General features: G+C 39.0%; 1 protein-coding gene across 16 annotated transcripts in view; it reads left to right on the forward strand.

The window, feature by feature from the left end:
* The first annotated feature begins 9,467 nt into the window (after positions 1 to 9,467).
* Positions 9,468 to 17,060, forward strand: part of ttn.1 (titin, tandem duplicate 1) — a 221,661-nt gene continuing 214,068 nt past the window's right edge. For all 16 annotated transcript variants that reach the window (XM_029426576.1, XM_029426565.1, XM_029426579.1 and 13 more), the window contains exons 1-6: positions 9,468 to 9,676; positions 13,305 to 13,408; positions 13,943 to 14,146; positions 15,237 to 15,524; positions 16,257 to 16,342; positions 16,423 to 16,643. In XM_029426576.1, the coding sequence (XP_029282436.1) occupies positions 13,318 to 13,408; positions 13,943 to 14,146; positions 15,237 to 15,524; positions 16,257 to 16,342; positions 16,423 to 16,643 (890 nt within the window). In that variant the 5' untranslated portion in view covers positions 9,468 to 9,676; positions 13,305 to 13,317. The remainder of the gene's footprint in view (positions 9,677 to 13,304; positions 13,409 to 13,942; positions 14,147 to 15,236; positions 15,525 to 16,256; positions 16,343 to 16,422; positions 16,644 to 17,060) is intronic.

A 17,060-nucleotide genomic window follows, 5' to 3' on the forward strand; every position in this document is an offset into this window, starting at 1 on the left:
TCGTGGTGGAGAGGTTTGTGTGTCCCTATGAACCTGAGAGCTGTGTTGTCTGGAGCCTAGTGCTCCTGGTAGGGTCTCCCAAGGCAAATTGGTCTCAGGTGAGGGGCCAGACTAAGAATGGTTCAAAAACGACTTCATGAAAGAAAGGGAAAGGAAAGGAGAGACCCTGCCCGGAGGAAGCCCGGGGCCCCCGTCTGTGCTTCCTCGTGTCTTCCTCTTGCTTCCTCGTGTCTGCCTTGTGTCTTCCTCGTGCTCCCTCCTGCTCCCTCGTGTCTTCCTCATGCATCCTTGTGCCTTCCTCTTGCTTCCTCATGTCTTCCTCTTGCTTTCTCGTGTCTTCCTCATGTCTTCCTTGTGCTTCCTCGTGTCTTCCTTGTGCTTCCTCGTGTCTTCCTCTTGCTTCCTCGTGTCTGCCTCGTGTCTTTCTTGTGCTCCCTCCTGCTCCCTCGTGTCTTCCTCATGCATCCTCGTGTCTTCCTCTTGCTTCCTCGTGTCTGCCTCGTGTCTTCCTTGTGCTTCTTCGTGTCTTCCTTGTGTCTTCCTCATGCTTCCTCGTGTCTTCCTCGTGCATCCTTGTGTCGTCCTTATGCTTCCTCGTGTCATTCGTGCTCCCTCCTGCTTCCTCGTGTCTTCCTTGTGCTTCTTCGTGTCTTCCTTGTGTCTTCCTCATGCTTCCTCGTGTCTTCCTTGTGCATCCTTGTGTCGTCCTTATGCTTCCTCGTGTCTTCCTCGTGCTCCCTCCTGCTTCCTCGTGTCTTCCTTGTGCTCCATCCTGCTTCCTCGTGTCTTCCTCGTGCTTCCTCGTGTCTTCCTCTCGCTTCCTCGTGTCTGCCTCGTGTCTTCCTCGTGCTCCCTCCTGCTCCCTCGTGTCTTCCTCGTGCTTCCTCGTGTATTCCTCATGTCTTCCTCGTGCTTCCTCGTGTCAAATCAAATCAAATCAAATTTATTTGTATAGCCCAATATCACAAATTATACATTTGTCTCAGTGTGCTTTACAGACTGTACAGGTTACGACACCCTCTGTCCTTAGACCGTCGCATCGCACAAGGAAAAACTTCCTAAAAGAAACCCCAAAATTAAAGGGGGAAAAATGGAAGAAACCTCAGGGAGAGCAACTGAGGAGGGATCCCTCTCCCAGGATGGACAGACGTGCAATAGATGTCGTGTGTACAGGATAAACAACATAGTACAAATACAACATTTGACAGAAATTATGTTAAACTTTATCAGTGGCAACCTGCCACATGAGAGACAGACAGTCCGGGGATGATATCCCGGATGATGAGTTAGTAACATACATTTACATAAATGCATACAGATAGAGAGGGAGAAGAAGAGAGGGAGGGGAGGAGAGAGGAAGAGAAGGAAAAGAGCAGGAAGGTGTCCCCCGGCAGTCTAAGCCTATAGCAGCATAACTAGGGGCTGATCCAGGGCAAACCTGAGCAAGCCCTAACTATAAGCTTTATCAAAAAGGAAAGTCTTTAGCCTACTCTTAAATGTGGAGAGTGTGTCTACCTCCCGAACACAAACTGGAAGCTGGTTCTACTGGAGAGGAGCTTGATAGCTGAAGGCTCTGGCTCCCATTGTACTCTTAGAGACTCTAGGAACCACAAGTAACTCTGCAGTCTGGGAGCGCAATGCTCTAGTTGGTTTATAAGGTACTATGAGATCTTTAAGATATGCTGGAGCCTGACCATTAATTGCTTTGTAAGTCAGGAGAAGGATTTTGAATTCTATTCTGTATTTTACCGGGAGCCAGTGCAGAGCAGCTAATACAGAAGTAATATGATCCCGTTTCCTTGTTCTTGTCAATACACGTGCCGCTGCATTTTGGATCAACTGAAGAGTCTTAAGCGACTTTTTGGGACAACCTGATAACAATGAGTTGCAGTAATCCAGCCTTGAAGTAACAAATGCATGGACTAGTTTTTCTGCATCATTTTGAGACAGGATGTGTCTTATTTTTGCAATGTTACGTAGATGAAAGAAGGCAGTCCTTGAGATTTGTTTTATGTGGGAGTTAAACGACAGATCTTGATCAAAGATGACGCCAAGATTCCTTACAGTGGTGCTGGAGGCCAAGTTAATGCCATCCAGAGCTTCTATGTCATTAGAAAATGCGTTTCGGAGGCGTTTAGGGCCAAGTATAATAACTTCAGTTTTGTCTGTGTTTAACATCAAAAAGTTGCTCGACATCCAAGTTTTTATGTCCTTAAGGCATGCTTGAAGTTTAGCCAATTGTTTGGTTTCATCTGGTTTAATTGATAGATATAATTGGGTATCATCTGCATAACAATGAAAGTTTATAGAGTGGTTCCTTATAATATTGCCCAAAGGAAGCATATATAAGGTGAATACAATCGGTCCAAGTACAGAACCCTGCGGAACTCCAAGACTGACTTTGGCTGTCATGGAGGATTTATCGTTAACAAGTACAAATTGAGATCGCTCAGATAAATAGGACTTGAACCAGCTTAGTGCGGTTCTTTTTATGCCAGCACAATGTTCCAGTCTCTGTAGTAGAATGTCATGATCAACAGTGTCGAAAGCAGCACTGAGGTCTAACAAGACAAGAACAGAGACAAGTCCTTTGTCTGATGCCAATAGAAGGTCATTGGTCACTTTCACCAGTGCCGTCTCTGTGCTATGATGAACTCTAAATCCAGATTGAAAAACCACAAATAAACTATTATTATGTAAAAAATCACACAACTGTTTTGCAACTGCTTTCTCAAGGATTTTAGCGAGAAAGGGTAGGTTAGATATCGGCCTATAGTCTACTTTACAGGATTTTGGTACGTAGCCAGATAATAGAGACAGGTTGATCATATTTAATAACGAAGTGTTAATTAAGGGTAAAACTTCTTTAAACAGTTTAGTTGGAATCGGGTCTAAAAGACAGGTTGATGCTTAGACGATGAGATTGTTGAAGTTAGTTGGTTAAGGTTGATTGGAGTAAAACAGTCTAGATATATTTCAGGAGTTACAGATGTTTTTAAAATTCCAACAGTTGAAGTTAAGTCATTACCAATTGAGGTCAGGAGGAGATTAATTTTGTCTCTAATAATTATAATTTTATGGTTAAAGAAGCTCATGAAGTCGTCACTACTGAGAGATATAGGAACAGAAGGCTCTGTAGAGCTGTGACTTTCTGTCAGCCTCAGTGCTGAACAGAAACCTGGGATTGTTCTTATTTTCTTCTATTAAGGAAGAGTAATAAGCTGCTCTGGCATTACGGAGAGCCTTCTTATACGTTTTAAGATGATCTAACCAGACTAAACGAGATTCTTCCAATTTAGTGGAACGCCATTTACTTTCAAGATTTCTCGACTTTTGTTTTAGTTTGCGGATTTGTAAATTAAGCCATGGAGCTTTCTTTCTCTGTTTTATGATCTTCTTCTTTAGAGGAGCGACAGAGTCGAGTGTTATTCGCAGTGAGGCTGCAGCGCTATCAACAAGATAATTAATTTGGGAGGGACTAAAGTTAGCATTGGAGTCCTCCGTTATATTGATATTGAGTCCTGGTATTGAATTAAGTGCTGATGGAATCACTTCCTTAAATTTAGTCACAGCACTTTCAGATAAACATCGAGCGTAGGATATTTTGCCTACTGGCTTGTAGTCCAGTAACAGGACTTCAAAAGTTATTAAAAAATGGTCTGATAAAAGAGGATTATGTGGACACACTAATAAACTTTCAATTTCAACACCATATCCCAGAACAAGGTCCAGAATGTGGTTTAAACAGTGAGTTGTTCATGTACACTCTGACTGAACCCAGTGAATCTAATATTGAGATAAATGCATTATTAAGGCTGTCACTATCAACATCCACATGAATATTAAAGTCACCTACAATAATTACTTTATCTGTTTTAAGGACTAAATTTGATAAAAATTCTGAGAATTCAGATAGAAATTCAGAATACGGACCAGGAGGGCAGTACACAGTAACAAATAAAACTGGCTTTATTGTTTCCATGTTGGGTTTGAGAGCGTAAGAACAAGGCTTTCAAAAGAGTTATAGTTTAGTTTAGGCTTAGGATTGATCAAGAGGTTTGAGTCAAATATGGCCGCAACTCCACCTCCTCAGCCAGTACCTCGAGGAATGTGAGTATTAATATGACCAGGTGGAGCGGATTCATTTAGACATATTCTTCATGTCTCAGGTTTCAGTGAGACAAAATAAATCAATCTTATTATCTGATATTAAATCATTTACCAATCCAGCTTTCGTTGATAAAGATCTGATGTTTAAGAGCCCACATTTAATTTTTCGATTTAGTTGCACTTTTGCAGCGGTGGTGTTTATTTTAATTAGGTTTTCATGTACCAGAGTTGGCTTCTCAGCTGGTGTGTCACTGAGTGGGGAGAATCTGTTAGAAACAGCAAGCGGTTGGTGGTGAACCGTGGGCTTCTGATAACACTTCTTTCGGACAGTCACCCAGTCTCCCGGCTGCTCAGGCCCCGCCGGGGAACGGCTAACAGCCAGTCAGGCTCCAGCATATCTTAAAGATCTCATAGTAACTTATAAACCAACTAGAGCATTACGCTCCCAGACTGCAGGGTTACTTGTGGTTCCTAGAGTCTCTAAGAGTACAATGGGAGCCAGAGCCTTCAGCTATCAAGCTCCTCTCCAGTGGAACCAGCTTCCAGTTTGTGTTCGGGAGGCAGACACACTCTCCACATTTAAGAGTAGGCTAAAGACTTTCCTTTTTGATAAAGCTTATAGTTAGGGCTTGCTCAGGTTTGCCCTGGATCAGCCCCTAGTTATGCTGCTATAGGCTTAGACTGCCGGGGGACACCTCCCTGCCATGTTACTAACTCACCATCCGGGGTATCATCCCCGGAGTGTCTGTCTCTCATGTGGCAGGTTGCCACTGATAAAGTTTACGTCAGGATCATGAATCGTGACAGCGCCTGCTGACCTGGTCTGCTGGACACCGGGAAGCCTTATTGCCATTTTCCTGGATTCATCCATACTTTCTATTTCTTTTTTTCCAACACAACATAATTTCTGTCAAATGTTGTATTTGTACTATGTTGTTTATCCTGTACATACGACATCTATTGCACGTCTGTCCGTCCTGGGAGAGGGATCCCTCCTCAGTTGCTCTCCCTGAGGTTTCTTCCATTTTTCCCCCTTTAATTTTGGGGTTTCTTTTAGGAAGTTTTTCCTTGTGCGATGCGAGGGTCTAAGGACAGAGGATGTCGTAACCTGGACAGTCTGTAAAGCACACTGAGACAAATGTATAATTTGTGATATTGGGCTATACAAATAAATTTGATTTGATTTGATTTGATTTAACAGGAGATACCACTGGTCGGCCCGCACCGGCTATATGGAGCTTGCTAACAGCTACACTTGCTAACCGCTGACTAGCCATGGTGCGGAGCCGCTCATCTATCCCTCTAAAACTCGCCTCCAATCCTGCGTATAAATTACATTTAATGCACGTACCATTATCACTAAAGGAGGCAGAACAATAGCTAAACATGAAACACACCGAGCAGGAGAGAGCAGAAGAGGGAGATGCCATTGCTAGCTGCCGAGCTGCAGCAGCTAACGTTAGCAGAGCCGAACGGAGCGTGTCTTCCTCGTGTCTTCCTCCTGCTTCCTCGTGTCTTCCCTGGTTTGTGTTTTCAATTTACTTTTTACCTTTTGTATTTGTATAGCTTTATTATAGCTATTATATTTATTATATTATATATTTATTCTTTAAATACTTTATATATTATTTATATACTTTATATATAATTTATACACTTTTTATATACTATATACTTTATATATATACTTTATACTTTTTATATATAGTTTATACAACCCCCAACCCCCCCACAGGCAGAAAGAAATAACCTCCGGGGGGTTTTAGGATCCACACATAGAGACACTGGACATATTTACTGCAGAACAAATGTTGTGGACCCTGACGCGCTCTTCTTCTACAGCAGAGGTCCAGTTAGAGATCATTTCCTCAAGCAAAGGAGCATCATAATGTCTCACTGTGGTTATGAATTATTGTGAGTTATATTGAAGCAGCCTAGGAGCTGAATCAACATATTCCTGTCAACAACAACAACTGTCAAATAAAGAAAGTACAAAAACATTTCCACAATATTTATTGTCACTTAACATTGAACTCTACAGATATGTAATACTGTAGATCTGTAGAATGTTCTTCTTGGGCTGCATTTCAAAATAAAATAGAGAAAATAAATAAAATAGCTTTCGAAAAACTGCATCTTAAAATAAAGTTTTTAACTTTAAAACGATGATGCTCTTTTTGTTTTCCCTCAAGTAAAGTTTCAGCTCCTGCACACACACACACACACACACACACACACTCACACACACTCCTTGACAGCCCCTCCATCGCTCAATGGTTGTTGTGTTGACCCATAATCCAAGTAACTGTGAACATTGATGAGCAGGTTGTTGGGCAGTGAATGAATGTGTCAGGATCCTGCTGGATTGATCAGATTGGGCTCTGGGTGCTTATCTTCTGTGACCTCAGTTCAGACCTGAATGGGTATGTTTGGTCAAACACTTTGTGTTTTGTCTCATAGTGTTCACATCAACACTTTTAATGAGCGCCACCCTCTCTGAGCATGAGACACTGGTGTTGTGCTCCCAGTGGGAAGGGTGAACATGAATGAGTCCATTCTGGGTGGAAAGCTCTGTTTCCACTTTTCTCTTCTGAGAGAGTGTGTAGTTATGTTTCTCTCCCTGTCTCCGGCTCACTCGTCTCTCCGTCTTCTCTTCTAATCGATTTCCGTCTTTCACTCGCCTCTCACCTCATCGTCTGTATTTAGAGTCGCAATGTTTGTCGCCTGGGATGCACAGATTTGATTGGCTGAGTAGCATCATGTGGGATGGCTTAACTTGCATATAATTAGTATGTGAGTTTCCTGAACCGCTAAATCAGTGTCGTAAAAACGAGAAAAGCCGCGCCGGTTAAAATAGAAGTGCCCCGTCAAAATTGAAAATCCCTTAATAATTTATTGAGGTCCGGGTTCGGATAGTTCAGTGTCTGAGTCCGGACTCGGTCCGCCTGTTAGTGACCTATATTCTAAACTCTTCTTCTAAACTCTTCTTCTGAGCTCTTCTTCTAAACTCTTCTTCTAAACTCTTCTTCTGAGCTCTTCTTCTAAACTCTTCTTCTGAACTCTTCTTCTGCGGTCTTCTTCTGAACTCTTCTTCTGAACTCTTTTCTGAGCTCTTCTTCTAAACTCTTCTTCTGAACTCTTCTTCTGAACTCTTCTTCTGCGGTCTTCTTCTGAACTCTTCTTCTGAACTCTTCTTCTGAACACTTTTCTGAGCTCTTCTTCTAAACTCTTCTTCTGAGCTCTTCTAAACGCTTCTTCTGAGCTCTTCTTCTAAACTCTTCCTCTAAACTCTTCTTCTAAACACTTCTTCTGAGCTCTTCTTCTAAACTCTTCTTCTAAACTCTTCTTCTAAACTCTTCTTCTGAACTCTTCTTCTGAGCTCTTCTTCTAAACTCTTCTTCTGAGCTCTTCTAAACTCTTCTTCTAAACTCTTCTTCTGAGCTCTTCTTTTAAACTCTTCTTCTGAGCTCTTCTTCTAAACTCTTCTTCTGTCACTTTTTGAAGTCAAGAAATTAAAAAGACAATAACAAAGACATTAAAATGTAATTAATTTTATTATTTTGATATTTTTACTTGGTCATTGAAAAACAGAAATGGGAATAAATATGTGTCAGAAACATTATGCTTGTATTCAACTTGTTCCTACATTTTAATACTTTATAAAGTACAAAACATTTATTCTTCCATCTTTGACAGCATTACAGTTTAGTTTCCAGCTTTTCTAACAATTTATTTCCGCTCTGAGCTTCTCTGACAGTTTTAGATTGTTCAGCAGTGCATTGCAAAGCATTTGAACTTTAAGGCAAGCTACTAGCTCCTGGTCTGCTAACCTCCAGGCAGGCCTACTAGCTCCAGTGGTCGGAGGGTTGGTGGTTCGATCCCCAGCCCCTACAGTCAGCATGTCCAAGTGTCCTTGGGCAAGAGACTGAACCCCAAATTGCTCCCGATGGCCGGTGTGTGTGTGTGTGTCACTGCTGATGTGCACCTTGCAAGGAGCGCCTGACTCTGTATAAATGTGTGTGAATGCTGACATGTGTTGTAAAGCGATTTGTGTGATCGCAAAGATTGGAAAAGTGCTTTATAAAGTCCATTTACCCCCTGAGACACGTGTGTGTGCTGGTGTAAATAACATTTGGTTGATGACTTTTCTCGCTGCTCAGCTCTCGAGCCACACGCTGCTGTGGTAAGTAAGATCTTATATAACAATACAAATTCAGATTTATTTTCTATTTCCCAAGAAGTACTGAATGACTTTTGACCTGCGGGAGTTTCTCCTGGAAGCAGATTCCTGGTGGAGGCGGGATGATGGATGATTGACAGCTGAGTCACGGTTACCAAAGCTCGTTACCGAACGACGGAGCAGCTGCAGGACGACCCGGTAAAAACTGTCACTATCAGATATCAGCTGAAACTTCCCCACTTCATTACTCACATTAACACAATCACTTTTTATATTACAAGTGTTCATGTTTAAATATGTAAATGAGGCATTATGTAATGTAACTGTTTGTGAGTTTAGGAGAAATCTACACACACAAACAGACAGACTGATTTAACCCTATCATCAGTGTGAAGTAAAGTGTGTATCCACACACACACACACACACACACACACACACACACACACACTTATTAAACACAGAATGTAATAAAATCTCAGCTTCACATCTGGATCAGAATTGAACTTTTGACTGTTGACTGTTTTCAGCAGATTGAGACCTTTTCTCCTGTTTGGGACAAATTCATTCTGTTTCCATGGTTTCCTGCTCAAACGATAATATGTTATATTATATATCAGTTACACATCTCACTCTGTGGAGACATGAAGATATAAGCCTTCTAGTATTTATTATACAGTGTGTTTTTTCATAACAGCAGCATCATGTAAACAAACTAAGGTAAATTGTAATTTAAGGTAAAGTTAAGAGATCGAACTCTCGGCACATCAGAGAAACTGTGAGACTCTTTGGATGATAAACGCAGTAAGAAGTAAACAGAGATATTTCCTGTGTTGTAACAGTATGCTGGGGGGGTTTGAGTGACAGCGACAGCCTCTGCCCCCCTTTGGTCAGCACTTCCTGAGTGACTCTGTTGTTTCTAACACAAACTGCTCTTCACTATTTCTCTGATCACACTAACTTAAACTCCTGCAGCCGTCTGAGATCAATGCAGATCAAACCATCAACTGACTGACAGCGGACGGGTGCAGGTTGCATAAATGGCTGCCAGGTCCCATCATGCCCCCCTGAGGGTCGGGCCGGCCAATGGGGAGCGTGCGTGCGCTGATGATGCCGCTCGTCCCCCCTGCTATAAAGAGCCAGAGCACCGTGTGGGCCCTCCTGAGCAGTTGGAGCATTCCCAGCCTTGCCTCGGGTGGAGGGATCGTACAGAGGGAAACAAAACTGCACAAACTGTGTAGTTTTGTTTTATCAGGAGGAAGGGGTTTGGAGGCTCGACTGTTCTCACCTTTGGATTTTTGTGGAAAGCGTTTCAGGATAAGGAGCCAGTTTCCTGTCTGAGACACCAGGGCTCGTCCCATCAGTCTGAGGCACCTTTGTGGAGACAAGTGAGTACCTTCCCCTGAGTGTCCCCGCTCCGTGCTTACCTGCGCTCACTCAGGTGGTTTATGAGGACATGTGTGTTTAATGAGGACTCTGAGGGTCTTTGTTGGACTTTCTGTGTGTTTGACTCTGAGGGCCGAGGCCGCGTGCAGCAGGCTGAGGAAGAGCCAAGAATAGCTGCTGATAGCATGAGCGGGGCCCGTCAGGGCGGATGATGGCTTTTTAAGGGAATCAGCAGCACAGATATCACTTGCACCTCCAGCTATGTGCCACATGGTGGCTGTCAATCAAACTGCAGGGTGTCAGGGTGGGGGGGCGATGTATTTTTACCCACTGCCATATGTGTCGCTCAGACAGGTTCTGTAAATAGAGTTTATTCTGCACGACGTTGGTGACGATGTTACTTGATAAATAAACATTTGAAATGTTCTCAGTTCTGCTAAAATACAAACTGCTTGTTGTATTAAATATATATTATTTACAACATTCTTTTATTGAACTAATTGAACATTAAACTGAACACAAAATGCACCAATAATTAAAAGAAAGATAGTTACATGTAAAGTTTTGTACTGAAACTCTCTTTAAACAGAAAAACTTGTCTTTCAAGAGTGTTCAAAGTTCTGGTTGACGTCACGATGACGATAAAAAATATTTATTTTGCAGCTTATCTGAATCAGCTTTATTATCCAAGCATGTGAACACACAGAAATAGACATTACAGCGAGGCAGGAGCGTTTATTTATAAAGCACATTTCAGAAGAGCTGCAAACAACCTTCAATATCCAGCAAACTGCACATTATTCTCCACATCAAAGTTTTAATGTATAAAAGTCAGAATATAGTGAGAAATGTCTCTTCAGTCCTGAAGTCTTTAAATGTCTTTAAACGTCTTTAAATGTCAACATGCAACTTAAAATGTTATAAATAAAACCTTAAAGAAAAAAAGGACATAAGGACATGTTTTTTTATTTTCATTAAAAAGTCATAAATAAAATAATCAAGAAAATAATTATAAAAGGACATTTAAATAAAATTAAAAACGGTCGTTAAAGAGCCAAGAGGACATAAATAGAAACAAGCTAAAATAGAATAATACAGGTATAAAATACAACAAAGCCAAACTATATGAATATTATATAAATATATATAAAAGTCTATAAAGTATTCTGTAAGTTCTCTGTTATTGTTATTATGTTATATAATCTTATTCATAAATACTGAAAGATTTATTGATCATTGATTGTTGATTGATCAACTTATTGGAGTTTATTTCATGAGGAACTGAAGGAAACATTTTATTTATATAAAGTTATTTAATAACTCACATCCAGGAAGTTTCTGTTTATGGACAGAAGGTGTCAAATTATATAATATATTATATGATATAATATATTAAAGTAAATATAAAAGATAATTTATGATGTTTATTTCTGCCGATTTACTTTATATATGTATTCTGTATTATTGTATCTGGGAAGATAAAACTGCAGCATTTCTGTTAAACTGACTTCTTGATGTTTCGTCAGAGGCAGAAGGTGTCGTTTGTTTTATTAAACAGTAAATACATTATTATTATTATTATTATTATTATTATTATTATTATTATTATTGATGTTCTGTTGCAGAGGCTGAATAATAATTTGTCTGTTGAATGTGTAGAAACATATTAACAAGGATAAAAGTGGATTCATGTGAAACTATTAATAAGCTGTTTTCATAGGAAATATATTTATATTTATATTTTATTAATACAGGAAATGTTTACAGATGAGCCACTTGAGAAAATACACTTTTTAATTCTTACATTAAAGTTTTTCTAAACATACGGCATAAATATTTATTTATATTGTTTATGTTCTAATTCTATTTCTTCTCTCCTGCCTAATTTATTAGTTTTTATATTATATATTGTTTGTCTGTGACCAAATTTGTGTTGGTTTTGCAGAAAGATAAAGTAAACCCAGCAGAAGATAATAACGATATATATTTATATTTAATATATTATTCAGGCTGTTAATGAGAAGAGTGTGATAAAGATAATAAAATATTTTAAATAAATACTGTAAAGACTTTGACAGCTGACAGTTCAAGTATTTATTTAATCTTTTTTATTTAATTACTTTCTGGATTCATCAAGTATAAAGATGTTTATTAATATAAATATATTTTCATAAATATAAATATATGTTTATAAATATAAACATATGTTCATAAATATAAAGATATGTTTATAAATATAAAGATATGTTTATAAATATAAAGATATGTTCATAACTATAAATATGTTTATAAATATAAAGATATGTTTATAAATATAAAGATATGATGAAGATAAATAAATAAATTAGCAAATAAACCATAATACACAAACTGTTGAATATTTAATGTTTGTGAGTAAAAACTGAATTTTATAAAAGTTTTGTTTTAACTTCCTGCAACACCCGCCACAATAAATACAACAATAAGCCTAAGACTAAAACACAAAAACAACCATTAAAAAAACCGTTAAAAGTTAAAGAATAAAATACTCAATACACTCTTTTCTTTTCTTCATCTATAATTATTTATTTATTATTATTTAGTTTTTGCTATTCTCTTATTTTATTTGCACTGTTTTAGTTTGCTGTAAGTCTGGAAGCTCTTTGGACTTTAAACTTTAAACGTCTTCTTCTTCATGTGATGATTAACACGCAGCTGGTGCCGTCAGTCACCCCCCCCCCCCCCCAAATATAAATAGCCCCGAGCTCTTATTCTGAAACTGAAGCTTCACACACTCAGCTGTTCTGCACATCAAACCTCCACACAGGAGAGAAAGAAAATACTTTGTGAGACACAAAGAACTTTTATTAACAACGATGAAGTTCAAAACAAGCTCACAGTGCAAACGTCTTCTGCATCCCAGAGAGTTCCTGTCTTTAGTTTGGTGAAGCTGCAGGTTGCAGGAGGCCGTCGACACGTCTTCTTTGTCTGGATGGAAACTACAACTCGTAAACATCATCAGAAAACGAGTTTCACTCAAAGTTCATCTGTGAAGCTTTAACTCCTCAAACTGTCTCCATATCAACCAGCAACACTGTTGAAAACTCTGAAATGTAGTTTAAGAAATAAAGAAATCGACCAAAATCTCTTTATTTTCTTTGAAATATAATAATATATATATTTATTATATATTCTTTTCTCCATGTCAGCATCCACTGAAGTGAAAGTTCACAAAGACACCAACAGAAACAAATGTTCAATATAACCTGCTTGAAAAAGACTAAAAAACTAGGTGAGATAAAAAGATTTAATAAGACTTAATACAAAATAGTTACTACATTAACAACATCGTACAGTCGAGGTCTGCTGGAGTTTGTGAAGTTCGGTAGTCTTTTTATGCAGAGGAATTTCCTTCCTTTGATCACATATTTCAGATTAAAACTCATGCATTAGCATTTAGAGAACTAAAACCTGCACTTTGTCTTTTCTGTATTTTAGCTGTATTGTGTTTATATCTTTCACTGCTGTGGGCGGAGAAAAGCACGATGAACTAACTGTTGAATCCTGAAGACTTGGATGTCAGTAAAATGTCTTTAAGCTGCTGAATGACTAATAAAACATTAAACTTCATTATTATTTGTGTATTTGCAGGGTGCCGACCAACATGTCCACACAGGCGCCGACGTTCACGCAGCCGCTGCAGAGCGTCGTGGCACTAGAGGGTAGTGCCGCGACGTTCGAGGCTCAAGTTAGCGGTAAGAAACATTTAGTTCATGTTCGTTTTTACTCCTAAACAAAGTTCAAATATTAATTTAGGAGTCCAGAATATTTAAATAGTTTACAAACCTAATTATTAATGAAGACGCTAAACTTAAAGTATTTAGATAAAATGTATTGTTGTTGGGAAAGAGTTCAAATAAAACACATATTAACAATAAAGGTTATCACTAAGGTTCAAATTTGTAATGCACATATTATAAAGTCAAAACATAAAAATAAACGTTTTTTTAACAATGGATGATATAATCTTTTATAACTTTCCCCTTTGTTTAGATCTTTTTCTAACATTAGATTTTAAAGTTTTAAAAAAATGTGATCCCAAAATGTTAATCTGATAAAAGACTTCTTATATTAAAACAAGTGTTATGTCAAAAGTCAAACTTTAATCTCCCTTTTCTGACTCCTGAGAATAAACATTTTGTATCTCAAGTTTTTAGCGTGAGTCCTGGAGGTCCAGTGTTTGTTGTTATCTGACAGCGAACCGGTTCCGGTTCCTCTCTCCTCTGCAGGTTCTCCAGTTACCGAGGTGAGCTGGTTCCGTGATGGCCAGGTTCTTACCGCTGCGGCTTTGCCCGGCATTCAGATCTCGTTCAGCGACGGCCGTGCTGTTCTGAGGATCCCCGCTGTGACCGCCGCACACAGTGGGAGATTCTCAGTCAGAGCAACCAACGGCGCTGGACAAGCCACGAGCACCGCTGAACTCCTTGTTACAGGTGAGACTTCAGAATGTGAATAAATGACAGAATTCATTTGTTTTTCAAATGTTAAGGCTGACGGGTTGGCCATCCAACTTTGACATCTTCAAGACTCTTTAAAAGAGACTGGAGATCGTGTATTTTGCTCAGTTTTTAGGGGAGGGAGAGCTGCGTGTTGTCAGCATAGAAACGTTTTTTTTTCTAAGTACTACGCCAAATAGAAGCTTATATAATGAGAATAAAATAGGGCCTAACATGGAGCTTGGCTGAACACCAGTAGCAGCAGAAGGGTCCAACAAAGTTAAACCGTCATAGTCAAAATACAGAATTAATTAATTACAGTATTAACTCCGTACCGCAGTGCATCCTAAAACTGACTGGAAGTCGTTCAAAATGTGAGAAGCCAACTTTTTTCAGGATTTTACATAAAAATAACTACGACTAAATATTGGGTTTAATCCATTCACATCTGTTTTTAATTGAGTCTACTACTTGCCTAATCATAATCCTATTGTTTATTATTATAAACCCAATTTATTTTTTCTTTATTTATTTTTTAGTGGCTCTATTTCCAGACTGCTTTGGTCCAGACTGAAATATCACAACAATTATTGGATGGATTGTCATGAAATGTGATTTAGTCGTAGTAATAATTATAATAATATTAAACATTATTTGTATAACACCTTCCATACAGTAAATGCAGCACAAAGATTTACAACAAGGGAACATAGACATTGAAGGAACATAAAAACAGGGATTAAATGCAAAATCAATGGAAAATAAAGCACAACTGATAATAATAATAATAATAATAATAATAATAATAATAATAATAATAGTAAAAATAAGGTTAAAACAAGATGAAATAGAATACATAAAATGCATAACATAAGATGGGAAATAAAACCAGCTGAATAATAAATCAGTAGCCATATTTAATGCATGCATGTTCTGTCTCATCCGTGGTGGAGATTTGATTTGTTTAAGTAATTGTACGCTCTCTACCAATACTAGTGAAGTGATTTCAGTGTTGTTCCAGTGTGTGAGTTCTGGTGGGTAGAGTATAATGAGCTTCAGTCTAAATAATATGAATGTGTCCCTGCAGCGGAGACGGCGCCCCCCAGCTTCCTGCAGAGGCTGCAGAGCTCCACGGTACGGCAGGGCAGCCAGGTGAAGTTGGACGTCCGCGTCTCCGGCATCCCGATCCCCGTGGTGAAGTTCTACAGAGAGGGAGCCGAGATCCAGAGCTCGGCCGACTTCAGGATCCTCCAGGAGGGAGACCTGCACAGTCTGCTGATCGCTGAGGCTTTCCCAGAGGATTCTGGGACGTATTCTGTGACCGCCACCAACAGCAGCGGACGGGCCACCTCCACATCCGAACTGCTGGTTCAGGGTGAGAAATACAGTGAATACAATATAAATCTGAAAGAAAGCCTGGCTCTTAGCCTAGTTTAGAATAAAGACAGGAAGCAGGGAAACTATTAGCCTAGCTTAGCATAAAGACAGGAAGCAGGGAAGCTATTAGCCTAGCTTAGCATAAAGACAGGAAGCAGGGAAACTATTAGCCTAGCTTAGCATAAAGACAGGAAGCAGGGAAGCTATTAGCCTAGCTTAGCATAAAGACAGGAAGCAGGGAAACTATTAGCCTAGTTTAAATCTGTAATTTATTGTCTTCACTGTTTATGTGAGACAACTTTCATTACCTTGAAATAATAATATATTAATAATATTGTAAATAATTTAAGAAATATTATAGTAATACATATATAATTATAATATATCTATATATGAATGAGATTTCTAAATACTTATATTATTTACTGTAAATAATAAAGAATTGTTTTTTTGCAGAGTCGGGGGGGGGGGGATATATTATAAATTATAAATATTATATATAATAAATTAAAAAATAATAATAATAATAAAAATATATTAATTCCCTCCCAACACCGTAATTGTTCTCCTTTTTTTTCCTAAACGCCTTTGACACAGAAAACATTAGTGTGAGGAAACGTGAACTTTTTCAGAGAACATGATAACAAATATTATTTCACTATAAGTTAGGTCCATTTAACATACTAAACTAAATGTGTGTGTTTGTGTGTGTGTTTGTGTGTGTGTTCAGGTGAAGAAGCCATTCCAGCAAAGAAAACCAAAACAATGATTTCAACCTCTCAGATTTCACAGAGCCGTCAGACCCGAGTGGAGAAGGTGAGAACAGACTTTACAAACACGAAGACGATTAAATGTAAATGTGAGTTATTTTAACCCCCCCCTCCCCACGTCCTCAGAGGATGGAGGCCAGTTTCCAGGCAACCGCCATGATGGAGATGCATGTGGAGGGCGGTGAGCTGGCTCAGCAGCTGGCTCACAAGACTCCGCCCAGAGTTCCTCCCAAACCCGCGTCCAAGTCTCCAACTCAGTCCTCGCTGGTCGCCAAGGTGACCGGAGGACGCCATCAGTCGTCGTCACCTGTCAGACACGTGAAGGCGCCCACGCCCACGCCTGTCAGGTGGGTGGATCCTCCACTGGTTCTTCATCATTATTTGAGACTTAAAGGGGAACTTCGATATTTTTTAATGTATTTTCGCACGTTTTTGTGTCGAGAGAGAGCGCTGCAGCCGCTAAACAATGTAATCCTTCATGTACGTCTACTGAGGGTTTCTGATGTTATTATACGTTCTGACCTGTTTCTTTACTTTGATCCGCTCGGTTTTGACTGAGTCTAAAGTCCAGAGCTGGAAGTATTCAGATCTTTTACTTCAGTAAGAATAGTAATACTACAGTGTAAAAAAACTAACAGTATCAACATGTATATAAATATACATATACATAATGTATATGTGTATGTATATGTATATGTATATAAATCAAATCTATCTCAGTGTTTACAGACTGTACATACGACACCCTCTGTCTTTAGACCCTC

Source organism: Cottoperca gobio, unplaced genomic scaffold (assembly GCF_900634415.1).
Source record: "Cottoperca gobio unplaced genomic scaffold, fCotGob3.1 fCotGob3_200arrow_ctg1, whole genome shotgun sequence".
NCBI lineage: Eukaryota > Metazoa > Chordata > Actinopteri > Perciformes > Bovichtidae > Cottoperca > Cottoperca gobio.